This window comes from Fringilla coelebs (assembly GCF_963513975.1).
Source record: "Fringilla coelebs genome assembly, chromosome: 4".
Classification (NCBI taxonomy): Eukaryota; Metazoa; Chordata; class Aves; order Passeriformes; family Fringillidae; genus Fringilla; species Fringilla coelebs.
In genome coordinates, this window is record NC_140032.1 from 8,700,080 (window position 1) to 8,727,192 (window position 27,113).

At 49.5% G+C, this 27,113-nt stretch overlaps 1 protein-coding gene across 1 annotated transcript; it reads left to right on the forward strand.

Annotated features, from left to right (window-relative positions):
• Positions 1-881: 881 nt before the first annotated feature.
• NAT8L (N-acetyltransferase 8 like) lies at positions 882-27,113 on the forward strand. The gene is made up of 3 exons (XM_084203822.1): positions 882-1,422; positions 2,644-2,808; positions 26,459-27,113. The coding sequence occupies exons 1-3, from the start codon at positions 1,089-1,091 to the stop codon at positions 26,824-26,826; spliced, it is 867 nt and encodes a 288-aa protein (XP_084059948.1). The 5' UTR covers positions 882-1,088; the 3' UTR covers positions 26,827-27,113.

Sequence of the window (27,113 nt, forward strand, 5' to 3'; positions counted from 1 at the left end):
GACGGACCTCTCGGGGGATGCACCTCACGGGACTGGGGGGGTCCGGGGCCTCCCGCCTCCCTGCCCAGCATCCCCCGCCCACCCCGTCCCTGCACCGGCCGCACACGGCGCATGCCTCGGGCAGATGCCGGCCGGTTCCAACCGGGAGAGGCCGAAGCTTTTTCGGGTCCTGCGAAGAGGAGGAGCCCGTCCTCCTCCATGCGCATCCCCCCTCCCCCTCCATCTCTTCTCACCGCCCCGCGGAGGGGCGCGGAGGCGGCTGGGCCGGCAGCGCTCTCCGCACCGCGCAGTGGCGTGGGCACGGCAGGAAAAGTTACTGACCGGGGGGCGCTGAGGGATGGAGAGGGGGATTCGCTTGGGTTTGGGACGAGCCGAGGCCGCCCGGCTGCACCCCCCCAGGCCGTTCCGCCTCCGCAGAGCGTTCCGCGCGGGGCCGCGCAGAGACGCGCCGTCGCGGGGAAGGACTCACGGCGGAGCGGCCGCGCCGCAGCCCGCGGGGACGCGGTGCGGACCCCGCCGGCCGACCGGCCCTCCCCGCGGCTCCGCGCTCCCGCAGCGCCCTGCGCAGCTCCGCACACCCCCAGCGACTACTCTAGAAATCTGCTGAGTACCCAGTGCGTTCGCAGTAGATAAACAGATCCATAAAAAATAAATTAATAACCCTCTTCCGCGTGCACCGATGCATGCGGACAGGGATGCGCGGCCCGCGACTCCCCGCGCAACCCCGCGCCGTAGTAATTTGCAAGGGGCGGTGCAGGGATGGGGGGGGCAAGGGGGAGGTGTCCCGCCCCCCCGATCACATGGCGACCCCGCGCAGCCAATGCGGGGGGCTCTAGGACCCTGGGGACCCACGGCCCCCCCGCCCTATAAATGCCTCTCCAAAATGCAGCGGGGCTCCTTCCTCTCGTCCCGCCCGGCCGCGCTGCTCTGCGCCCCGCTGCTCGCGGGTCTCCGTGCCGGCTCCGCGCCCCGCTCCTTCCCCCTCCCCTTTTTCCTTTTTTTTTTTTTTTTTCATCTTATTTTTTTGTTAATTTTCTGACACCTCCCCTCCCGTTTTTCTCCTCGCCCCCTCCCCGCGGCCGGTTTGCATGCATTGTCTGTCTCCCAAGATGGTTTGTGAGACCAAGATTGTGGCGGAAGATCATGAATCAATCCCGGGATCCAAAAAAGACACGATCATTGTTTCCTCCTCCCAGATGTGGCCCTCTTTGGCGGGCTCCCCTCCCTCACCCCCACCTCCCCTCACCCCACCAAAAGAAGACCCCAGGCGCGACAATGTCTATATCCGCGAATTCCACCCCTCTGAACAGGAGGTGGTGCGCCGCATCTTTTACGAGGGGATCATGGAGCGAATCCCCAACACGGCGTTCAGGGGGCTGAAGCAGCAGCCCCTCACTCAGCTGCTCTACGGGCTGCTGGCGGGTGAGTATCCGCTCCCTTTTGGGGAGCGGGGCGCCGGGTTTATTCGCCGCTGTGGGTCTTCACAAAATGGTCGGAGTGGCGGGAGGGGACCCGCGGGCGCGGTGCGGCCGGGGGAGCGCCGCAGCATCGTGCGGGGCGGCCGCGGAGCCGCAGCGCTGCGGCGGGGGCAGGCGGGCTGGGAGGGGGAGCCTGGCGCCGCCGGGGATCCGCGACCCTCGCGGGTGTAAGGGCGGGGAGCCGTGAAGGGGAGGTCGCGGCGGGGGTGAGGGCAGATCAGTCATTCTGGTTATTGCGGGGCTCGGGGGTGCGCGGAGGGGAGCGGAGCGCACCGCGCACCGGCCGCCCCCGCGCAGCCCGGCGAGGGGGGGCACGGCGTGCCGGCGTTGCCTGGAGACAGCCGGGCCCGCCAGTGAGCGGCCCCCTTTTCGCCCCCGGCCTGGGGAGGGGGTACCCCTGCGGCCGCACCGAGCCGCGGAGTCACCTCACCTCCCTGAGTTAAAAATAGCGCTTGCAAGGTGTCCCCTCCCCGTGCCAATAATTAATAATGAGCGCCCCCCGCCCCGAGAGGGCTTTGGGGTGGTCTCCTGCCCCCGGTGGCTGCAGGCTGGTCGCCCCTCATGTCCCGGACACCGGGGAGGACGGGATCCCACGCTGGAGGGGGACCCCCGGCAGGCTTTGGGGAGCTGGGGGACGCAGCCGGTGGCTCTGGGCCGTGCCGGAGAGAGCCGCCGGCTCAGGGACGCCCGCAGAAGCCCCCCAGGATGGGAACGGGCAGGGTGGCTGCCCGGGGAGTCGCTGCTGATGGAAATAGCACTGCCGCAGTGGCGAACACATGGCTGCGGAGCGGTGCCCGCAGCGCGGCTCCTCCACCCGGCCGCGTTCCGGCCTCGCCGGGGACAGCGAAGGGGGCCGGGGCCGTGCGGGGCTCTCGGGGTCCCCACGGCCTCGCTCCGGAGGGGCTCGGTGGCCCCTGCGTGGCGTGGCGGCATCCTCCCCACCGGCTCCTTCAGGACCTCATAAACTTCTCCGGGTTATCTCGTCGCGATATGCCGTGCCTTAACACGATAATCTCGAGAACGTGAACTGTGTGTGTACTGCAAATGTATATTTTGACTGTGCTTGTTTTATTGATTTCTTTTTATAATGAGTTTGTATTCCGAAATCAACACTAAATTCTCTTTTCTGACAGGTGTCGTTTATTTCTCTTCCTTATCTCCATAGTAATGTGCTTTGTTGTGACCAAGTCCTTCCTGCTGACCTGCTGTTTGCCCATCTTTCTGATGGGCATGAGGTACTACTTCAGTAGAAAAGTTATCCTGCACTATCTCGATTGTGCGCTGCACACGGACATGTCCGATATTGAGCAATATTACATGAAACCGCCAGGTGAGTACGAATTCCCCGAGGGAGCCTTCCTCCCCCAGCCTGCTGGGGAACATGGCTGCTCCCTGCTGCTGGCGCCTTTTCCTCCTGTCAGCAGCACTGAGCAAGCTCAAAAGTCGCCAGAATGCAGCTCTTTAGCCACACCAGGCACAAAGCCATCTCTGGTTTTGGTTTGGTTTGGGGGTTTTTTTTGCTGATTTTGGTTTCTTTAATTTTTTAATTTTTTTTTTCATATCTCCCCCTCCCCCAAGTGCCTAGTCATCCCAGGCAGCCTCTGGCCACCCTGGAGCGCCGTGCTGCTGGGTCCCAGGGCCACCCCGAGGTCTGGCCTGAGGTGCCTGGGGACACTGAGGCTGCAGGGTGTGGGTTATTCCTGCAGCCTGGGCCCACCCCAGCCCTTACATCTTCAGCTCAGTGGTTTTTTGCTCCATGCATTTGGTATTAGCTCTGACTGCAGGAGGAAAGGGAGATGAAAGGCCTTTTAGCCCAAATGCTCAGAGGAGCCCATTTTAGCTACTGAGCCCATTTCCCCGTGTCATTCAAGAACATTCCTTAATGCAGGTGTTTTGGAAGAGGCATGGATCAGGTATGTAAAGGGCCGCTGCCACATAAGCTTGCCCTGATCTGGGTTCATCCCTTTGTTCCATATATGCATATAATTAAAAATACAATATCTAATGATAATATTACCTTGTTAAGCCCTAAAAGATAACTTAGGTCATAAAAAAAAAAAAAAAAAGGGTCTTTAGAACCTGTCAGGTGCTATTTTGCTTTTTGTAGGCAGGCATCCGTATTGAGGACAAGAGCAGGGGGATGCCTGGGCAGTCAGTTGGGGTTTGAGGTTTGCTTTTGGTGGTCACAGAGTGCTAGTGGTGAGCTGGAAAAACAAGGCAAGGATGGTATCCCACCTGAGTTCCCTCTTCTTGGGGTACCCGCTCTCTTCTCAGGTACCTACTGTGTTGTTTTCCCACGTGACCATGTTTTTGCTGTATCATTTGCTGTATCATTCCTGTTCCCCAGGTGTGACAAACCTCTCCCTGGGCTCTTCTAGAGAACTGCTTGGAAGTGTAATAGCCACAAGCCTTCCCTCACTTCTAATATACAATGTTACATTTTGCTAAAATGTTGCTCTTATGAAAATCATTAACTTGCCTAATTTAGCTTTCTCTTCCCATCATAGTGCATCTCTTATACAGATCTCATCCCATCTTACACACAGAGTGTATTTCATTTGCAGAGCTTGTTTTTGTAAAAATTAAGTGATGTGTGACTTGTATTTAAAAAGCTCAGTGTTCATTAAAGGTCGTGTCACAGAAATAAAAGGGTTCATAGCAAAATGTTTCTGCACCTCTGTAGTGAGGCCTGGCAAAGTATTATGCAGGAGAAAACAGTAGAAGATTCCAATAGAATAAGAATGTGTGATATGGAGTTAATAGGTGAGCTGCTTAGCTTGTTAATGCTCAGGACTTGCCTGGTCACAATTGAGAGGGATCACAGTGCCTGTATTTGTAACACTGGCAGACCCAGAAAATAAAGGAAAGGGACTCAAAGTAATGCCCTCAATTTGTTTAGGGTCAGTAACGTAATTTAGTTCAGCTGTGTTGCCAACATGTCTTTGAAATGTTAGCATTGCTTTTATTTGGTACCTGAAAGAGCTAATTGCAATTTTAGAGCAAATGTGTGGGCTTTAATTTTTGACAGAATTTAATCATGTAATTAGGCTTCTGCCATGCCATAAAAAGCAGATTTATGGGATTGTTGGTGCTTGTTAAAGGTTCTTGATGATAGTGGTGTTGGATAAAGGGACCAGGGAGGCTTTGGGGTCTGGAGAATGGTGTCTGTGTGTTGGAACCAGCACTGTGTGCCATGAATCCATGAGATGCTATTTGGTGTAGCTGTGCACAAGGCATGAATCCAGTGGTTTGCTCCTGTTTCCTCCAAAAATGCAGTTGGTGGATTTTTTTTCCTATAGGACAGCACTATAAACACAGCTATCCTAGAAAATGCCAGAGTTTTGTGCACTTTGAAGGCTGGCTGGCTGAACATCCAGAGGAAGGCAGCAATGTGCCACACTGGCATTGCCTGTCCCACCCAAAGGACAGAACAATGGCAATAAAACAAATTCAAGCCCCAAGTTTCTCTTTTATTTGTCTAGTTTACAAATTAGCACCCAGGCAGAAATTATTGCAGTGGGAATGAGAAGGGCTCGTTGTATTGCTGCAGCTGAGATATTTGTGAGAGCTTTCTCAGTGAGGTGTTAAGAGAAGAGTAATGGGGTGTGGGGACAGGGTCCCAGAGAGGCTGGAGATGGTCAGAGCTTGACTAGACAATTTAAACTCAACCTGATATAGCTGCAGCTTGGCCTGGGAGTATGACCAAGCAGCTTGCTGCTCCTTCTTTAGAGAATCCATGTTTTCCTCCTTCGATATCTTTTTTTCTCAGCACGGAAAAATGAGAAAGGGAGCTTTTTTGTGGTGGGGTTATGAATTCCTGTTTCTCAGGGTGATGAATGCCAAGGTAGAACTGGGACATGGTCTTGGATAAAGATGTTGGTTGCAGCTTTGCTGAGGTTTTTGCCTTTGGAATCCAAGATACCCAGGCACAAAAACCTGTTGTTTGCAGCCAGCTCTGCGTGGTGCCTAGAGCTGGGGTACTGTTGTAGTGAGTATCTACAGCAAATAGCTTCTGGTCAGGCAGGCATCTACAGTGAGGGAATGTTTTAACTATTAAAATGGATCATTTTGGTGGTATTGTGAAAGCATCCACAGAACATGTGGGTCAGTTTTATAACCAAGACAAAAGGACCAGGTTTGCAGTGGGATACCAGGAGCACCCAGGTTAATGATTAGTGTTGAACAATTCCATGAGTTGCACCATATTAGGGCTTTTCTTCTGCAATTTTTTTGAACCTCCAAGCTAGTTATTGTTTGAATTTCTCCTCTGCTGGGTTTTGTATGATCTGAAAAATATGTGCTGACAGTGATTTTTCAAAAGTACACTAGCCAAAATTCAAATCTTTGTTTTCTGTTGCCCTCCTACACTTATGCCAAGGGTCTGGCAGAACATTTGGGCCAGTGCTTAACTTGGAGCTTGTACACAGCAGTGTGACTTGAAATTTCTTTCAATGTGAAAGGAATTGTTTGTATTGTGCATACTGGGGTCTTAAAACAGAAGGTTGAATGGTTCAAACACCTTCCTGAGCTCTTTGTAAACTCACATTTTTCATTTTAAAATAGCACTTATTGGAATTTACCTTACTTTTTATTTGTTCAAAGGCTATGAAAAAAGACTAGTGGAATGGTGGAAAAAAAAAAGGAATTGGATAATGGGCTTAATTGTCAACCAGAGTAACAAGCTCTAGTAAACAGAAAAAAACTCAACCAAAACCAACCAAAAAAAGGAATTAATTTTAAATAGAGCCCTGCCTCTTGCATTTATCCACACAAAAAAGATGAGCACAGCTGGAGCTTCTTTTATGGTCTGATGATTTTGATGACTAATCAATTTTACAGTGTCTCTTCAAGCTTCTGTCCCAGTTGGTTGTGTTGTATGTTTTTTTGCAGTGGTTGGTGTGTTAGAGGATTCTTGTGAGGCTGAGGTCTCAGCTGGAGAGTTATGGAAACCAAGTCTCCCTGTGTCCCACGCAAAACTGCTGCTCCCCAAAGCGACAGGAGCTGGAGCTTTGGCTGATGAATTTATGAATTTCCATCTCTGTGGGTGTTCAAAGAGTTGCTGCTGGCTGTCCTGGCCAGGTTTGCTGAGGTGTGTGCATACCTGTCCAGGTGGTGGTGGCAGCTGGCCTGTGTCAGGGTTTTGGGAACTGGTGATGAGCTTGGTGGCTGCATCACAGTGCCCAGTGCTGCAGGGAAGGGTGGACAGACACAGATGGGCACCCTGGGGAGCTGAGGCTGCAGCACTGGGGGCTGCTGGGGCCCTGGTGATGCAGCAGTGAAGCTGCAGTGCTGCTGCAGGTGTTGGCTCACAGCAGCCACCCGTGCTGGGGGCTGTGGCAGCTGCACAGCTCCAGCTCCTGCTCTGTGGGCAGCCAGGCACCTCTGGGTGCTTTGCTCTCCCGCCTCCATCCGGGGTGAGCAGAGCCTCTGTGTCCTGCTGCCCTTTGTCCCCTGTGTGTGACAGTGCACGGGAAGAGCCTGCACAGGTATCCTGACCTCTGTGGGGCACTGGGCTCTAAGGAAGAGGAACTGCAGGGGACGGCTCCTCAGGGTTCCGTTTCTGCTGTGCTTGGGTGGCACATTGCTCAGCTGAGCCCAAATGGGGGTGTCCTGCCCTTCTTGGCAGTGGTTTTGGGATCATGCCCTTCTGCCAGAAGGACACCAGCTGAGGCAGGTCCAGAGCTGGGTTGTGAGCAGGTGAGAGATCCTGTTTGCTACCTCTGCCTTTTGAGGTTTCCCACACCTGCAGTGAGGGGTCTGTCGGGTCACAAGTGAGGATTTGTGCCTTGCCTCAGGCCATTTGGCAGTGGGTTTTTCCCCTCTGGCACAATGTGTGCAAGGGGAGCAGCTGCTTGTGAGTCCTGTGGCTCCTGCTACCTCTGCTCCGTAAGTGCTGAGCCTTGGGGAGGCTCAGACGTGAGCACCAGTGACTTTTGGGGTGCAGGGGAAATACAGGGTCTGCCTTGGGAGGAGATCCTCAGCCCTGGAGCTGTGGTTGCTCTGCCATGCCTAAACCCTTCCAAAGACACAGGCAGAGGGGGTGGGGAGGGTGCTTCTCCCCACTGAGCCCCGGGGCAGAGGGGCAGCCACAGAGCCCAGTTCTTCCACATTCTGGATAATGCTCAAGCTGCTAGATAAGCAGGAGTGAAGCTGCCGAATGATAACATTGTTTGGGAAGAATAGAGCAGCTCTTGCTTTGCAAAGAAACAGCTCAGTTACCTGGGCCTGAGAGGGCTCAGGGCTGCCTCTTCCCAGTGGAGGAATGTGTTTTTGGAGAGCCCTGCCCCACGCCTGGTGCCCAAGAGGCAGCTGGAATCTGAAGCATCCCTATCTGCAGCATTTCTTGCTGGCTAATGCAGTGCCCTGACCTCGTGTATCTGCCAAACCCCTGAGCTGCCTCTCCTCTATTGGGGTTTTTGTGCTTGCCTTTCCCACAGTGGGGTAGGGTGGTGAGAAGTTCTGTGTGGGGCTGGGAAACCCACGGGAGAGGCTGTGTCCTTATCTCCTCCTGGGTGTTTCCCAGCTTTGCTTCCTATCACTGCTGGGAACTGAGGTTAGGTGTCCTCAGCAGAGGAAAGTGTCCTGGGAGCATATCACTGCAACTACATGAGAGTGCTTCCAGGTAGCACAGAGCTCCTGTAAGATTAGGACTACAGCCTTTCCATGTACTTTAAGTGGGAAGTATTTTTTAAAGTATATCCAAAGCTGACCTCCTGCAAGTGGGACGGTCAGGGATTCTTCAGCTCAGCAATTTCTACTGTTGATTCTGGGTTTCTACAACTCAGCAGCATGGAACTGCCTGGTTTGGCATCTCTCATCTCAATGCAGAGTTTTTTGGGAAGCAAGATGAAAAACAACTCACGTTTCCAAGTGTTAGGGATGTGCTTTGTCCAGCATTTGTAATAGGCTGAAATATTTTGATTTTATTTGAGTAATGTAAAATGTCTTTAGAGTGGGATTGCCTCCCAAAACCCACCTCCTCTGACACTGGCACTCCATCACTCATGGCCACCTCATTTTGCAGTGTTGGAGCCTTGGCTTTTCCATCTGGAGGCAGCCCCGTCCTGCAGGCGTTGGGCATGGGCACAGTGAGCAAGGCAAGGTGCTGCTGGCACCAGCTCTGCCCCCACCTGAATTCCCAGAGCTGGCCAGGGGCTGTCCTGGCCCCAGCAGCCACCACCATGCAGAGCCCCAGTGCTGCAGCCCTGCTGATAACAGCCAGGGAAGGTTGGGACGTGACAGTGACACAGCTTGTGTCCCTTGCAGTGCTGAGCCACAGGGGCCAGCTCTGCTCAACCCCCTGGAGGGCCTGCAGGGTCTTTCTACCTCACTAAATCTTTTTTTTTTTTTTTTCCCCCTCACTTCTGAGGGACTCAGGCAGTATAGAGTAGAAGTACAATGCTCTCAGTGAAGGGCCCACATAGGAAAACTGGAGTTGCCTGATGAGGGGAGCAGTCTGTGGATTCAGGGCTGTGTCATCCACAGCCAGTGGAATAAACATGTTTATGGGCAGGCTGCTGCAGCCTCCCCCCCTTCCTATTTATTTATCACAGGAAGGAGCAGGAACATATGCAGCAAACCCATTGCTCAGTGTGCGTACCCGTAACACAAAAATAGCTCTCCCTTTAGATCCACAAGTTTGGCACAGTCCCACATCAAAATTAGATGAAAATAGATTTTATAGTAAATTTTGCAGAGTAATATGACCTTTTTTTCCCCCCCTGATGTGTTCAACATTCTCTGTAAAAGTAGCCAGTCCCTGGTGGACATGACCATCACCCAGTGCAGCAGTGTTTGAGTTGTAGCCATGACTGGGTGGATGTGGTGCTGCTGAACCTGAGCTCATCCTGCAGGTGGTGAAGATCCTCAGTACATACCAGTGCTGGTCATTAAACTTCAGTGCAAGAGGTAACCAGCTGTGTAAATTGAACAAAAGTAGTTTTTTAGGTTAACTTCTCAAGACCAGCAAACCAGCCACATTAGGACTTAGGAACATGAAGGAGGCAAGGACATCAGGTGTTCTGCGATTTTTTCCTGGGTTTGGGTAATTTTTTTAATGTTTTCTCCTGTGTTAAATGCTTTCTGGCATGCTTGTATGCAATTTTTCAGGACTGTCTTAGTGAATAAACCAAAATAGGTTCTGACTCCAGAATTTTGTTCACAAGTTTAAATGCAAATTTATTACTCTTATAAAGGGTTTTGGCAGCTCTTTTTTTTTCTTGCTTTCTTAGGAATGGCCAAGATTTAAAACAATTGCCCAAAAGTGTTTCAGGTTAAGATTTCATAATAGCCTAAATTTAGGCTCTGTGTTGGATATCTGACTATTGGCAGGAGTTTTACAGGTACAAAGCTTTGAGCCCCTCTTGATCCTGAATTTTGGATGTAGGAACATGAACTGAAAGATCTTATTCTCACACTGTTGTGTTTATTTATTGTATTCAGCCTCCTAGGATTACCCAAGCGTGGTCGTGTTGTTGCCTCTCAATGTTCATCACCAATGGTCTTAATACTTTAGAAATTGCCATGGGGGATTGCTCTCTACTTGAAGACCTCTAAATATATTGAAAAAAACAGTTTTATGTAAAAGTCTAAATGCGTGGCCTGATTATTCAAGAAGGCAAAGCAGTCAAAATCTCCCTGAATTTCAGAGTGGATTTCTGAAACTCCTTCTGTAGGCTTAGATCTTGATTCAGGCAGGTTATATTTAATTTCTCAGGATGGGGATGACTTTTGTGGTGGCCATGAACCCCTCAGGGACTCTGGGAGCTCACAGAGTTGTTTGTTGGTGTATTGGCTTTATTTTGGTAATGCACTGCTGGGGATCTGTTACAAATAATCACATACTTGGTGCTGCTCCCTTCCAGGCTACAGCAAAAAGAGAGACCTGGAGTGTTTTGCTGGTATCTGGTTCTGTGATGAGCTGAGGGATGTATGAGCCTTTGTTGTTACTTTCTGCATCAGCAAAACAGGGAGCTTCAAAGTGTATTTTTAGATTTTCTTTTTCTCTCTTCTTTTTCCGTTCTGTAGAAAGCTGAGGCATCGTTTTGTTATCCTGACAGGTGGCTAATGAAAGGAGTCTTAAAGAATACCCAGAGACAGCAGCATGTCTTACCTAGTTTCTATTGACAAATTTATTCCTTGTAACCAAATAATAGGGTTTAGGGGGGTTTTTTGGTTGGTTGGGTTTTTTTGTTGTTGTTGTTTTGGTTTTGTTTTTTTGCTTTTTTGGGTTTTTTTTTGTAAGGGGATCACATGCAATCACCAAGGAGCCTCATGTCCTTTATTAAGGATGCATCAAAAATTAGTTCACAGTGGTCTGGTCAGAGCCAGGTACAAGCTGTGGTATCTGTTACAGATGGCTTTGAGCCATCCTTTTAAGTCATCTATTGACCCATTGGACCCCAGCAATCAATTAACAATTTATGACAGCACAGTACAGTATCATTCATTGCCTTCTATAACTGTTTGAAGAGTTTTTCTTTCAAAAGGAAAAAATTATATTTCTTACAGGATAGTTCTAAAACATACACCTGTGTTTCCCAGGGCTTAGTGCCAGGCTGGGCTTCTGCTTTAAAATGGGATTCTGGGAGTGAAAGGAGTCATTTCAAAATTGGTAATGGGAAGCATGTATTACAGTTGTATTTTTAAGTGGCTACATGAGATATTGTTATTTAAAGTGGGATTTGCAACAGTGTAAATGCTAATGGAATAATTCAATGTATTAGTCCCACCACAGCATGTCCTGCTTGAAATTGTAACTAGCAAGTAATATTTGTCACTTAAAATTCAGGTGTTGTTTCTAGGGCTTATCCAAGTGGCAAAACTGAAAAACAGGTTTCGTGAGAAAATGATTTTTCAGTTCAGGAACTGGAAAGTAAAAGGAAGGATATTTTGGTCCAAAGTAAGCTGATTTACTATTCCTTCTGTTTTTTCACTATGGTGAAGCAAGGATCTGTTTTTAGTGGGGGGTGTAATGCTGATTTCAGCCCAAAACAGAATGGTTGGCTGTTAGAGCTTTCCTTAAGAAGCACAGGTCAGACCCAAGTGCACACCTAGGAAATACTGACCATGATAGAGCCATGGTATGGGTAAGTGCTGGTTACCCCTCAGGCAGGTCCTGCTTTGGTGCTGTTTAATCTACACTGAGTCAGTGCTGGGATTTCAGGCACCCCAGGCCCTGTTTGAATTACATATTTAGGTATTTTATACCAGTGCAGTAGTTGAAGAAGTGGTGTTGAGGGATCCATCTCTGAAGTCCTGGCTGCTGGGGTATCCATTCTCTGTGATCCTTGGAGGACTGAGCTATGTGCCTGTGTCCTGCCAGTGCTGGGGGCTGAGCTCTGTGCAGGACTTGTGCCAGCTTGGCTTTCCTCTGCCTTTCATTTTCCACCTTCGTTGATTCAGGACAAATGTGTGAATTATTTTGCATTGACAAAAACTGTGTTTTTAAGTAAGCTGCTTGCCTAGATTTACCCTCAATCACCAGTAATTGCTATACAAGCTGCTCCCACTCTCCCTTGCCAGAGTGCTGAATCCTGACCTGGAAACCAGCATCAGCAGTGCAAGTTTGTTTGCTTTTTACAGCTGCAACTCTTGGGCTCTGTGCTAGTGCTGCTAATTGAAATGGGGGTGCTGGACCAGCTGTCTGGTCATGAGTAGCTCCCCAGTGCACCTTGCATTCAATGCTCACTTTAACAGATATCAGATAATCATTAGTGATTCCTTGGGGGTTTTTTTCCCATTTTTTTACCCCCTTCCATCCCCTAGCACAGTAGTTCTGTATCCCACGTTTCCAGTCTTGGGTCTAACTGCAATACTTGCATTCCTTTGAGTTCTGCTCACCTCCCTTGTCCATCCCTGTGTTGAATTCTCCAGTGATTTTTGGTCTGATCTACCTCTTGCTTTACTCATCACTCCTGGCATTTCCCATGGGTGGCCCAGGATCCCTCTGTATCTCTGATTTTTCCCCTTCCTTTTATCAAACTTTTCAATTTATGTGCCTTTACCTAAGTTTATTATATATGTACTTTCTTCTGTTCTTAGTTTGTCCAGATATTTAGCATGGTGAGTGCAAGTAAACAATTGCAAGTATCTTTCTTTTGGTAGAAGACTGAGAATAACAAAGATGAGAAAATAAGTCAGCAGCATGAGGATATTGTGTCTGCTAAGCTGCAAACAGTGCACAAACCCACATGTCACTGGTAGGGGGAGAGCATTTTACCTAAAGGCAAATGAATTGCCAGCAACAGCATTTCTTACACCTTCTTCAGAGCATCTGACCCACATCACTTCCAGATGTATCCATTGATCTTTTCCCCTATAACTTTTCTTACAAATCTAATCCTTCCCATTTTAACTAGAAATATAAAATCCTTATTGCATTCAGAGTGTGCAAGAAAAAAAAAACCAAAACCCAACCACTTCATTTTCTGAGACCAGGGTTTTTTGTTCTTTTTTTGGAGGTGCCAAATCTGTTCATCCTCCCTGAATCTAGATAACAGCATCAGAAACACTGTGTAACACTTCTAGTGGGAATCCAGGGAAGACCTAAATCTGTAGTCTTCCAATTGAAAATAATGTTAAATAGTAGAACTGCAAAGAGAAGCTTTTGAAAACAGCCTGGTTTGGAGCACCTGCCATTTCCAAGTGCTAATTCAGATGGTGGTTAGTGAGAGGCAGAGCAATGAAAGCACAGCAGATACCTGGCTGCTGAGCAGCACTGAGCATCCTGATAAAGTCCTCCTTGGTGGAACTACATTGTTATTGTGGGACTTGTTAAAAAAGAGAAAGCAAGCAGTGAGGAAGTTATTATACAATAGGGATGCTAATGAGAGAGTTTTTTTTTTTAATCCAAACTGTTTGAAATGGGTATTTGTAAAACACCTTTTCAAGCTTCTGCTGCTTGTAAAGTCAATTAGATTCACTTAATGTCTCTGAAAATTTGTGTCTGGTGGGGTTTCAGAAGCTGTCAGTGTTCAGAGGATAACATCAAGCTGTGCCTCTTGGACAGTGATTTTTGTCTGGGAATAAGCCATCATCGGGTTTTATGGGGCTTTTTTTGAGCCATCAGTAGTCTGAGGAACATCAAAGCATCTGCAAGGATTCTTGAGAAGTGGGAACATTTTTCATGGATAACTCAAATAGCTAAAGAGGATTTCAGTGAAATTCTAAAAAAAATCTTCACATAACCCCCCACATTGACTGAGACTGAACTCTTGGGACAGTTTGGCTTAAGGATTCAGTGGAGCATTTGCTTTAACTTAATCACAGGCTTAAATCCCTTGTCTCTTGCTGGGAGTTTAGCATATTCTTAGGGGCAGTATAGGTCCAAGTGCTCTTTGGATAGTTACAGGGGACCTGTGACATCAATGGTGCTAAACCTTGGGTTTGCTGTATGTGCTATCAGCTGCCTGCAAGATGAATTTATGACACTTTGGGGAATACTGGCATGCTGGAAAAAGGAGTTGTAGTTGTGAACCTGCCCTTGGATATATTCATTCTGCCCTGTCCTGGCATTGTGTGTGGAGGTTTAGTGTTGTCTTTAGTGGACAATCCAACAGATCCTCAGAACGCTGCAGTTCCACCCAGTCTTGTGGGGATTTGCATCTCTTCCGGCTCTGGTTGCTGTAGTGCGGTTTGTACTCGGTTTGTATTTGTAAGGTGATCTCCTTTCCACAGGTCCTTTGTGAATGAGCCTCAGTCTGAGGGGCAGGCACGAAGGTGTCTGCTTTCACTAGCCCTGAGCAGCCATGTGTCGTCCTGATGGAGTGAGACGTGGCCCTTGCCTACTCACTCCAGTAATTTACTTCACAGATGTCTTTCAAATCCCCAGCTCTTGTGACTGGTCTGGAGGCTGGGGCTCACATCAATGTGGGGTGTAACAAGCTGATAGGTGCTTATCACAGGAGATATGAATTAGGCTTTTGTAGGGACTTTTTGGCCTGATTGTTCTGGCATGGTAGCCTGAATGCATGGCAAAGGTTGGTTTGTTTGGGTTTTTTTGTTTTTTTTTTTTTTTTAGGAAGTTACACATGTTATTTTCATTTTCTGTTAATGCGTCATCCACAACACATCCATTGTCTGTGCCCAGCCTGACAGATGTTTGTGTGTTTATGGATGTGGAATTTTCTTGTGCTGCCACGTTAAATAAATGTGCTGGTTTGAGTCTGGACTAGTGGAGCTCAGCAGAGCTATTCCCAAGGCACTTTGGCTTTGATGTGCTGAGAGAGGGATGTAGAAAAATGTTGGCTTTCACAGGAGTGGCCATCCAGGTGTGTGCTTTTTCTGACCATGGCAGGGCTCTGGCCTCACGTGGGGCATTGCCACCGGTCTGCTGAGAGTTAAAGGTTGAAGCAGCGTCTGGTGATGAAAGCTTGGGAGGTCTTTTTGGGGTCTGCACCCTGCTCTATTGAAAGACATTTCTTCCTATGGCAGGGGATTGGAGCCAGATGATTTTTAAGGTCCCTTCCAACCCAGATGATGGTAGGATTCTGTGACTTGTGGCAGGAGAAGGTGAAGTCCTGAGGCAGTGTTTGCCCTCCTTTCTGTGAGAGGCTCCAGCAGCAGAGTGGGAGTGGGGAGCCCTTTGCCTTGGCATACACAGGTGGGACACACTGGAGCAACCTCACCCCAGGGTTTGTTTGGCTGAGTTAGGGATAAACATTGCAGCCCCCAGGGATTCCATATTCACAGTGAGGCTGGGGAAGCAAGAGGGCTGCAGGCCAGAAGGGTGTTCATTACCATGGGAGCTGTGGTGGGATGGCTATGGGGAGTGGTACCTGAAGGAGGGTAGGTTGCCAATAAACCAGCCTGTGTTTATTTTCAAGGAGAGCTCTCACTGCAGTAGTGCCCCCAGCAGTCCTGGCTGTCCAAGTTGCCTCAGAAGGGCTGAGTGCTCTCAGACACCATCTCAGGAGGGCTCAGCATCTCCCAAAACCAGGCTTTACAAACACAGTGGGTTGAGAAAGCAGTGGTACCCCTGTCTGCTGGCTCTGCCTGGTCATGGAAGTCACCACCCCCCTGGTGGAGGGTTGGGTTGGAGATGTGGGAAGGTGCAGATACCAGGAGGTGCCTGCAGCTCTCAGTGGGTCAGATCCAGCCCCAGCAGGACTAGGGAACACCCTAGGGTGTGGTGGGGAAAGGGCCTCCTTCCCTGCTCTTCCCAAATGGCATGGGCTGATTGCTGGGCTGCAGGGAGAGGGTCATTGCTCTGGGAAGTCCCCCAGTGTTACAAGTGTGATGCTGCTAAAAGCTCCTCGAGAATACTCAGAATGTTTGCTTCCAGGGAGGTTTGCTAGTTATTTATTCATTTATTTATATGGGTCAGGAGTTGGATTTGCTACAAACTGTAGCCTTAGTCCTGTTACTGCCTCTAGCTTTGGATGTCAGAAGTACATCAGACCCCATTCCAAGGGAAAGGCCTTGTTTCTTGGCATGCTGCAGATGGAAATTGCTTTTTTTCCCATACTTTCCATGGTAGGATGAGCACCTCTGCAGAGACAGCATGCTGCCTTGATGGGAGCAGGGCAGAAAGTCTGGGCTTGGTTGTCCAAGCCTGGTTCTCCTTACCAGTTTGATTATCTTTCCCAGTTCCCTTGTTTAGTCACATACTCCTTCCCCAGAGGTTAGGGGAATAGGTTTGCCCAGATGTTTGGGGGCTCATGCAGGTCAGAGAGGGTTGGTCCAGAGAGAAATGCCCAGGTGAGTGCCCTTGGGGAGCAGCTGGGCAGGACAGAGGCCATGAGCTCACTCCTCACCTCTTGATCTCTTCCCAATCCATTGTAATGGATTTTAGGGGCTTGTCTGGGTGTGGCAGCTGCTGACAGGGTGGGTTTGTCCCAGCTGATGATAGCTGGCGTCCTTGTTGGATGCCTGTGCTCTGGGAAGGTTTTGTGTGCAGCACCATTTCAAGGTGTCACACTAGAAATAGGAAGTATTTATTGCTTGCAATTGCAATTATTGCTTGCAATAAATACTTATTTAAGGAGATCAAACTATCTATCACCTGACTTCAGCCTGTAGTTTTTTACCAAATCTCCACCCTAAACATCTTATTTTTTCCTGATGTTTTCCTCAATATTGAGTAATGAATTCTTCACTGTGGTTTCAGAGAGAAAATAACTCCTTGTGATTGCTGTTTCACCCCTATAGATTATGAAAAGCTAGAGGTCGGGGAGGTTTGATTCATTGTGTCAGCACCAAGGTAGGATTCTTGTGAAAGCACTGTCATGTGCAGAAGGAAAGGCTCTGAGTGCAGCAGAGCCATATTTATTGTGGGTGTTAGGAGAGTGTCCTGGTCACTTCTCTTGGCTGTGCAGGGTTTGGTGAAGTGCAAGTCCCTGTCTGTCAGTTCCCAGTTTGTCCTGGGAAGGAAAGCAGAGGGGCTACCTGGGATCTGAGACTTTTCTGGTCAGTGTTTCTGCACTCCAAATATTGCCTTGTCATTGTCACTCCTCGGCTGCTGGGGTAGGAAACTCCTCATTGAGACACTCATGAGGGCAGCAAGAATGTGGCAAGGGAGCTGGCTTCATGCTCAGAAGCACTGAAACATACTGTGCAGCATGTTTTGGTTGAATATATGCCAAAATATATATGAATATACACCCTTTACTTGACTTGGTCTGTTGTGGTTTCTTTTCTTGGGTGGGTTTTTTTGTTTGGTTTTTGTCTGTCACTTTTAAAATATGCAAATATTTTTAGTTGCTCCCTTGTTTAGCTTTTAGGGGAGACACCTCTCAGCCTTGTTTTTGACTCTGATTTAAAGAGTTTGCATGCACAGATGAGTTATTCTGTCCTGATGCATCATTCTGCCATATCCTAAGGTTGAACTTACATCTTGGCTGCAATTCATCTTACCTAAGTTTCTCCTGACTGAAAGCATTTGTTTGCAGTGAGCTCTGTAGGCTTTAGCTGTGGTCTTTTGCAGAAGAGGGGCTCTCCTGAAGAGGGACTCGTCTCAAAGGTTGTTGACCTCACAGCAGCATAAAACCCCCTGGAAGTCTTTGTACAGCTCAGAATTATGTTTATTATTTAACCTTAAGTAAATGAACCTTAGTTTCTCCCTTTGCTGTGAAGCATTTGTGCAATACCTATGTTGATACAGGCACTTCTGTTGAAAAAAGGGAGTCTTGGCTAAATTTAGACCAGAAAAGTAGTGATGGATGGTACAAATCAGATTGATTCTGCCCGTTTTCCCTGTTTGATTTACGACTTGGTCAACTGCTAAGCTAAAGAAAGCCATTCGATTGTTATTGCTCAGTGCCTTTTTACAGTAAAGCATATAAAGTAAAAGTCAGCCAGCAAGTAATGAATTCTAAAACATCCAATAATTGTAGATTTCCCAGTTTGTTCAATGTTTGGGAGTGAAAATTGCTGCGAGGCAAATTCAGTACCTTTTGAAAGCAATAAAGCCATGTAGTGAAAGATTGATGTAGAAGATGGAGACCAAGCCTTAACAATGTCCTTTTAAGGAGCTGCCTAAAAACACAACCAGCAGCACATTTGATCTTGTAAACTAATTTCACTAACAAGGAGCTAATTGTCACATCAGTCTTTTAGAGCTGGCACAAGCCTGGCTAGCAAAGGAGGCAGAAGAGCTTGATTTCTTTTGTCCTTCTAACTTCTAACTAAAAACCAGTCTAAATTCTAGAACATAGGCTTATTTAAGGCCTGACTCTGCAGTTAATCAGCTTACTGTGTATTTTTCATGCTTAAGGAATATCTGCCCTGAAAAGTTTAAATACTTTTTTCTGGTTTTGTCCATTTGTGCAGACCAGACTGTTCTGCTGAGCCAGCTCCATTGCACTGGGACTCATCACCCAGCCAGCCTGGAGGACAATGCCCAGCCAAAATCACACATCCCAGTCTTTATCCGCTCCTTTAAGCTGTTTAATTCCTTGCTTATCGATAACAATTGCTCACGTGCCAAAACCACAGATGCTGCCTCCTTCCTCAATCTGTGCTTCCCCCTGGTGACCCAGCACCAGGTAGACCCTGGTTACTGCATCTGTGGTTTTGTCTCTGCTTTCTCTGTGTCATGTTGTCCTTCTCAGCAGCAGAGAGCAGAGCGATGGGCCAGGCTACATCTGTCCAGATAACCAGGCTGCTCCTAATCCCCCACAGCTGCTTCTGCAGCTTCTGCTTGAACAGTTGTTATACATTGCCTTTGTTACAGTCTTTGCTTTTCAAGGTGCAGCATGGCCAGCAAAAAGAGCCTGATAGAAGATTTTAAAGTCCTGCTGTTACACTTCTTAATATAGCAGCCTCTGAGCCGTGCTGGAAGGGGCTGTCTTTATCCCATCTGCAGCATCGCCTGCCTTTCTCGCTGTCTCATCAAAAGCCTGCTCCTGCGCTGTGCGAGCGCTTCCCGGGCCTTTGCTGAGCCACCCCCCGGCTGCTGTCACACGTGGTGACACCCTGGGCCCCAGGGGACTTAAGCCTGTTTGCAAAATCAACCAGTGAAGTGCTGACATGGGGCACAGCCGCCAACAGCTTGCATTGATCTGGGCTGGGCGCTCGCAAATGCCGCGAGTGAGGTGTGCGGGCAGGAGCTGTTGTAAAGGTGCTTCAGAGGAGCAGGGTGAGGCTTAAAGCAAAGGTTTTAAGAAAATGAGAAATGCCTGCTGGGTTATGTCCCCAGCAGTGACAGCAGGAGATGCTGTTTAGGACCAAACCTGGCCACTTCCTGAAGTCCCTTTGCTACAGAATATGTTTTTCTTTTTTCCTGTCAAAAATATTAGAGCGAAAGTAAGGTTTAGCTAGCCATCAGCATCTTAGGGGTTTTCTGGGGGCTTTGGCACCCAAAAATGGAATAGCTGTGTTGGAGTAGCTGGGTGCTTTTGGGCTGCACCAGCTCCATCAGAAAGCATGGAGCTGGCACTGATGACAGTTTTCATACTGTTACTCTAAATTGCACCCCCACCACCCTTTCCACCCCCAGGTGCAGGTAAAGCTGCAGTGGGGCCATCACCGTGGCAGCATGTGCTGCTGCTCCAGGTTTATCAGCACTGGCATGGTACAGGATATACCACTCTGGATGCAGATATGGTTTGGGGTTTGCACTGGTGCTTGGGGCAGCAGTTTCCTGCAGTCCAAACCCCATCACCCTGCCTCTCATTTCATGCTCAGGTTTATCAGCTCAGAGGCCAACTCTGAACTCCTGTCTCCTGGGGCAGTTTGAGACCCACTGCTGTGCTGGATTGGGGTCACAGTGTTTCTGTAGCAAATGTCCATGGATCTGCCCTGTGGCTGTGTTGCAGACTGAATGCTGGATGTCACTGTCATCCCACTGATTCCCTCCTGCTTGCAACTCCAGAGGCTTTGGCTGAGCTTTGGGGTTGTTGCAAGTACCTTCAGCCCTTGGTAACAACACAGGTGAAAGCTAGCAAGGATGGAAAAGGAGGTAGGTGGAGAAGTAGATGAATTGGTTGCTCAGAACCAAACCATCCATCTCTTTTCATGTTTTGTAGGTGATCTCATTGCCTGCTGCCCAGATGCTCCATGAATCAAGGGATGTCACCCACCCTCTGCATGTAGATGCACTGCCCTGTGCTCTTCCAGCCAGGAATTATTTATAACAGGGCAATGTGTCCTGCAGTGGTAGATTATGTGGGGTTATTTATGGGGAGGAAGGTGTCCCACAGACAGCATTTCTCATTTCATGCATGAATAATTCCTGTGTCCCTGACATATTTTGTTCCCCCACACCTGGGCCTTGTCTGGTGCAGAGGGATGCTCATGGATGTCAGGAGTGTTGGAGTCAGGATCTCTTGCATCTCACCCAGTTTTCATAGCCATAAGCTGCACTAAAATGCCATTATTTTGCAGGACCCCTCCAGGAATGCCTTTTAACTGAAGTCAAGTGTAGAGTTACTAGCAGAACTTGTGGGAGCTGTTATGCAGCCCTGCTTGAAGCCAAGGGAAACTAGAAAGGTGGAAAGGAGAGAAACTCAACACATGGGAAAGATTGAGGGAAGGAGGGATAATAGGGTAATGACATGCCTCATAAACACAGAGATAAACCCTTCCCCATCCTGGCTAGCTGAGCAGTTGTAGTCAGTGACAGGGACAGCTGCTGCCTGTCCTTGGTTGGTCCCTACACCCAGGCTGCCTGTGTCTGGCTGGGTGGCAGCTGATGTGCCATGTCTGTGCCCTCCTGCTGGCAGCATTCACCTCCCAGCAGCCAAGCTGTCCCCAGAAGAGGCTCCTTTCTGCCCTGATGCTGATGTAACTCGGCTGCTCTGCCCTGTGTTTCACCAAGGATGAAGGGGAAGGAGGAGGGAGTGTTGCCTCGAGTGCTGGGTGATTCCTCTTCTCCTTCAAGACCCAGACAAGATAAAAGAGCAGAAATTTAAGCAACATCAGCAATACACAGCCACAGCACAGCCAGCTTTGGGCTAGGGACTCTGTCACTGCTGCCATGTCCAGCTGGTCTCTTATAGTGATGTATGTAAATAGTGCTGGCAGGAGGAGAGCCCACACACTGAACTTTGGGGCTTTTTAACAGGTTACTGGTGAATAGGTAAAAACAGCTCTGCACTGGGTCCTGATTCCCTCTGTACTGCCCTGCTTGGGCCACCCCTGCTTAGCACAAAGAGCTGCTGCTCTGGCCAAAATCACACCAAAAGGTGGCACAGCAGCCTGAACAAGTGACTGCAAGGGCAAGTACTCGAAGTTCTGTGATGTGACAGCATGTTGTGCCTCCTCTGTGCAGGTGTTTCTGTGTGGTGGTGTCACACCAGGCTGTGCTGCAGTCAGGGGTCACAGGGAGGAGTCAGGGAGCTTTTGGATCTCTGGGATGAGTAAGTGTCACTTTTGGCAAGCCTTTATGTAGGTATATTAAGAGCATGGAAGACAGGCAATTGCAGACCCTGTCCTATGGGAAGTGCAGAAATTATTTTGAGCTTTTTGATGTTTGGATTTTTTTTCCCCTTCCCTTTGCCCCTTCATAGCAGCCTGGGGAAAAATGTAGGAGAGGGGTTTGCCCTGTGCAGGGGCAAACCTGCACAGGGTTTTCTGCCTCTGCTGTAAGGATGCAGAGGAGCTGGTGCTGTCCTGGTGGGTTCCCAGCAGTGGTGATGGAAACTGCCAGTCCCTTTGCTAGATCACAGGGACATCACCTGTGACAGCTTTGAGCCAGCAGGGGAATTGCTCACATTTGTGTTGCTGTGACATGCCAAAGCAGAACGGAAAGTCACAGTCTCTGCTTGAAGGGATATTTTCTTAAGAAGTTTCATGTCTGTCTAGAAATTATGTTCCATGCATAAGCCTCTAAGAATTAATGAGAGCTTGGCTGCATAGATAGCACTGCCACCCCTGAAGAAAAAGAGGGAAGACTGGCATGCCTCTGGGCAAGATTTCCATACTTGCCTGTGCTGAGCTTCCAAGGAAAACTCCTTCCCACAGGGATGCATCCATGCAAAATTAGCAACAACAGCCAGTGGTGGCTGCAGGAGCTGCTCTGTCCTCTCCCCAGCCCTAAGGAAAACAGGGATATGTTTTACCTGCCTCAGCCCTCACCCCACAGAGTGCAGGAGCTGGCACTAGGGAGCACCCAAGTTTTGGGGCAGCAGAGCTCTGCTTGCTCTTATGGGAATACTAGAATTTTCTAGAAAGCAATGTATTTGAAAAGTATGTGGAAGACAGAGCTTTGCCTTTTCAGAGCAACATAATTCTGGGGCTTGGGGTAGTGGCCCTTGCATGCTGAGGGCTTGAGAAAGCTGTTGGATCTGGCAATAGTCAGTCATGTGGGACTCATGCTGGTGAGGAAGGCTGATGTCCCTGTCCCCCCTCCCTGCTAGCACTACTCTGCTATTGCTTTTGGCTCCAGTCTTTCCACCCATCCACCCACCGGCCTTTTATTCATCAAAAGGTGTAGAAGAATTTGCAGCAAAAATAAATGAATTTATTTTCACTCGCCATCCATCCTCGTCGGCTGCGTGGGGAGAGCTGTGCAGCTCATGACAGTGGAGGAGGGTGGCAGAGGAGGCTTGCAGGCACAGCCAGAGGATTGCATGGCATCCTGGGCAGGAAGGGAGGATACGTGGCCAGCGTGGTGCCACCGCTGCAGGGACATCCTTGGGATGTGGTGTCAGCAGGTGTGTGGACTCGGAGGGCAGCCCTGTGCTGTGGGAGTTGGGTTGATGGATTAGAAGAATAATCTCTGTGGTCTTCAAAAGCTCAGAACCATCCTTAAATTTAGAGCAGAAAGACAGTGCCATCTTGTGTGCTTTCAGGCCCTGGGTGCTCTCAGCTGAGGAACCATGTCTGACCTTGCTGTGGAGCATGAGCAAGCTGAAATCATCTTCCTTGGTGTGCACATCACAGCCATTTAGTGCCTTTTTTCACAGGTGTGTGCATCACAAGGTGGTTTTTTTAATGGAATGGTTTGGGTTGGAAGAGACTTTTCAGGACCATCTCGTTCTGTCCCCTCTGCCATGGGCAGGGACATCTTCCACCAGACCAGGTTGCTCAGAGCCCCATCTAACCTGGACACTTCCAGGGGTGGGGCAGCCACAGCTTCTCTGGGCAGCCTGTGCCAGTGCCTCACCACCCTCATGGTTAAAAACAAAATAATTCTTTCTTTATTGTATCTGTGATGCGAGTTCCTGATGTCAAGATTGTGTGGTGAGGCAGCAAACTGAGGAAGTGGAGAGAGCTAAGGAAGGGGTAGTGGGTTTTCCATGGCTGCTTCTCCTCATTTTTGCTTTTGGCAGCCCAGAAGGAGGCAGGAGGGAGTGCTTGGCATTTGGTTGGCAACAGCTAGGACCTCTGGAAAGTGCCTCCAGTGCTTCAGAGTGGTGTTCCCAGGGCAGCTGTGGTTAAATGCAAGATGTCCATGAAGAACAGATCCTGGAGTGAGCAGGAAGGGCTTTGGATGACCATAGTGATGGGTTGGCAGAAGGTGGAGGCAAAGATAGAGATGCTGCCATGAGATGAGTATGGAAGGGCAGGGAGAGTTGTAGCTGTCAGGGTCTGTGTTTATCTTTGCAGCAGTGATTATTTTCAGATAGCATGTGAGAGAGTAAAACGTCAGCTCCTGCTAATAATAGTGCTGCAAACAAGGCTGTTGCTCATTACTGACAGCTGAGATGAAGTTAGTTTTGTTTCATCCTAGGTATGAAAAAGTGCAAAAACAAGCTGTGCTCTGAGTCAATATCCTCAGCCCAGAAAAGGTCAGGAGGAGACCCTCTCCCAGCCCTGGGATGTGGCAGTGCAAGGTGGTTTTTCCAGGCTGCTTCCACACTGCTCCAGAGTTAAGTGCTGCTGGAAGAGTGGATATGGTGAGGAGGTGCAGCTGGCTGGCATTGTGGAAAACGCAGAATCATAGGACAGGATGGTTTGGGCTGGAAAGGACCTTTAGAGGTCATCTAATTGAGTCTGGGTAAAAAGCAATCTGAGCACCTTCAGCGTTCTTGCTCTGGAACTGGAGGGTTTTCCCAGAGGAGGGGAAGTCCCAGCCCAGGGTCAGCAGCATGTGCTGTGATCCCAGGACAGCTTTCAGGGCAAGTCCCTATCCCAATGGAATGCAGCAGCCTGGAGGAGGGATTTGACAGCCTCATGGGGGAAAGCTGTTCCTGGGCTTGTTCCCACCTTTGGGAGCTTGAGGTGTCTTTAGTAGCCTGAAGGAACTGGCTGCTGGTGATCCTTGGAGCAGACACAGACATGAGGAGGACAGTAGGGTAGAAGTCTTGGGGTCTGATGGCACTGGTGTAAAGGAGAGCTGAATACAACTCATTGTTTGAGCAGATGTGTCCTGTCTGTGGCTAATTATAAGTGTTGTGTGCACAAAACACACTGGGACATGTGCCAGATACTATTTCTTTTCGTGTTGAACTCAAAATCATTATAATTAAGCTTTAAAATTGAAAGTAAAAACTAACAAGGAGTGCAGGTTTGTTGTCATGCTGCTTGTAACAGAGTCCAGTCCCTGCTGGGGTGGACAGGTGTGGGAGTATGGACAGGATGGTCAGAGGGGCTGGGAATGTCAAGGGTTTGGTGGCTCTGCGGTAATGGGTGTGTCCAGATTTGGGTTTTAAATATTCAGAATACCTCAAAGTACCAGAAACGTGCCAGTTTACAAATGTGGGAAGTGTTGCTGAGCGAGCTTTAGCAGCCTCTCAGGTTTGGTGGGCACAGAGAAGAGGTGCTTGCTAAGAAGAGAAAATAAGGAATAAAAGTGGGAAGCAGTCGTGGAAGCAATTGTGTAACCTCGGGTTGAGAGGAACCTGGGTTGTTTCTCTGGTTTGAGGGGAAATGAGGCAGATTTGCTGAAGAAGCAGCTCCAGGAGGAGTTGCTGTGGATGGGGCTGGATGAGGGCAATGTGACGACTGTGTCTGCAGCCCAGTGGACACCAGCTGATGGCTGCTTCATGGCACTTTTGGGGGCTGCCCCAGGAGGGGAGTCCCAGCTCCCCAAGCGTGGGGAAATTCCTGAACCTCCTTTTTGGAGCTACACTACAGGAGTGGTAGCCATGCACGTAGGGTGAGGATCACTGTGGCCCTTAGGTTTGGTGTGCTCGCCGTGCGGCCAGAGGTGTGATGGATGGGCTGGGGAGTGAACTGGGCTCAGCCACCACGTGATGAGCACTTTAAGACCAGCAGTGAGCTCTCTACCCTGCAATTTGTATGCAGAGGGAGGGTGGCTGCTTGATTTCAGTGCTTGTAGGTGTTCGTCTGGGGTCGTGTCTGAATAAATCACGTTCTGCGATCCAAGCGAGCGCTGGGGAACAAGTCGCACTGTCAGCGCGTCAGCGGAGCAGAGACATCTCCACTGCTCATGATAAATGGGTCAAGATGGGCCCTGGTGTTTTAAAAATTAGCTGTTGACCTAGATAGCAGCAGCATGATGACTTGCTCACAGTGGGAACAAGAGTGAGCGTCGCTGGAGCTGCACATTGCTCTGAATGTGAGGATGAGCGTGGTGTGCTGAGGTGAACCTGGGCTGGTTCCCTGCCCCTTGTTTGTAGCCAGATTTTCCTTGGGAGCTGAGCTGTGCCACAGAGAAGCAGGGAAGACCTTGGGCATCTCTTTTGGATGCCTTCATGGAGTCACAAGGTGCATTTTTCCTACGGCAGCTGCAAAGTCACTTCCCACCACCACCCCATGCTTTGCACTCCTCCAGTGACAAACTGTAACGAGTTGTCTTACTCATGTTTCCCCTGGTTTTTCAGAAGGGGTGGTCCTTTGCCCCCCTGAGCATCCCCCCAGGCTGTGTAACTCAGGTCTTGCAGAGATGGGCCGTGCATTGGGGTTGGAGCAGCTGGCAGGGTTGGTGCAGAAGATGGAGCTGCTGCCCAAGTCAGGTTCTCTTCTGCTTAGCAGCTGGGAAGAAGGCCCTTGCCTGCACCAGGGGTTTCTCCTGTTGTGGGGTCTTCTTCCTCTGGATGAAGACATATTGCTCCAGGGCACTGAAAGTCAGTGCTTTTCATCTGGGCAAGAGACCTCTCAGTGCCCATTGTTGGCTGCTGTATTGAATAGTGGCTTTCTTGAGTGATAATTCAGCAACTGGTCAGGCCACACCCGGAGTACTGTGTCCGGTTCTGGGCCCCTGAACGATGCTGAGATGTTGGAGCATGTCCAGAGAAGGGCAACAAGGCTGGTGAAGGGTCTGGAGCACAAGTTCTGTGAGGAGCATCTGAGGGACCTGGGGCTGTTTGGGCTGGAGAAAAGAAGGCTCATGGGAGACCTTCACATATTGTACGAGAGGAGCTTGTAGCCCCTGCACATTTTCCTTGGGAAAACAACATTTCCTTCACGGTGTCAGGGAAAGTGTGTTTGTTCCTTATTTATGGAGGTCGTTAGTCCCCACATGTGACGTGGTTTTGGACCCCAGGCCCTGCTCCCAGATGTGTGTTTGGCAATGGGCACTTGTCCATCAGGGGTGACTACATGTGCTGCTTTATCTCCCCCAGGCTATGTGTGTTTGGCAATGGGCACTTGTCCATCGGGGGTGACTACATGTGCTGCTTTATCTCCCCCAGGCTCCTGCTTCTGGGTCGCCGTCCTGGACGGCAACGTGGTGGGGATCGTGGCCGCGCGGGGCAACGAGGAAGACAACACGGTGGAGCTTCGCCGCATGTCCGTGGATTCCAACTACCGCGGCAAAGGCATCGCCAAGGCCCTGGGCCGCAAGGTGCTGGAGTTCGCCATGCTCAACAACTACTCCTCCGTCGTGCTGGGAACCACGGCCGTGAAGATGGCAGCCCACAAGCTCTATGAGTCCTTGGGGTTCAAGCACGTGGGTGTCGTCGAACATTATGCCCTGCCGGGGATGACGCGCTCCTTACTGGAGAGAATGTTTTTCCAGGTCCGCTACCACCGCTACCGCCTGCAGCTGCGGGAAGAATAAAAAAAAAAAACCCACCAACCAAAACAAAAAAAAAAAAAGTATTTTTTCCCCCCTTCCTCCCCCTTCAAAAATAATAAATTATCCTTCCATTTCTCATCACCATTGATTTGCCAATTTCGGGTTAGAGTTTTTGTACCCTCACGTCACCTTTTGGTTTGCTCCGTTCAGCTCGATGGGCCGGCCGAGCAGCGCCCCTTCCTCGCATGCTGTAGGTGGTGGTGCTGGGAGTCCTGCAACCCAGCGGGGCGGAGCGGAGCAGCGGCCTCTCCTTCCCAGGTACCTCTGTA

Coding starts and splice junctions, on each gene's coding strand:
- NAT8L (XM_084203822.1), top strand. CDS start 1,089: ATGCATTGTCTGTCTCCCAAGATGGTTTGTGAGACCAAGATTGTGGCG. Junction 1,423..2,643: donor GCTCTACGGGCTGCTGGCGG/GTGAGTATCCGC, acceptor TTATCTCCATAG/TAATGTGCTTTGTTGTGACC. Junction 2,809..26,458: donor ATATTACATGAAACCGCCAG/GTGAGTACGAAT, acceptor TATCTCCCCCAG/GCTCCTGCTTCTGGGTCGCC.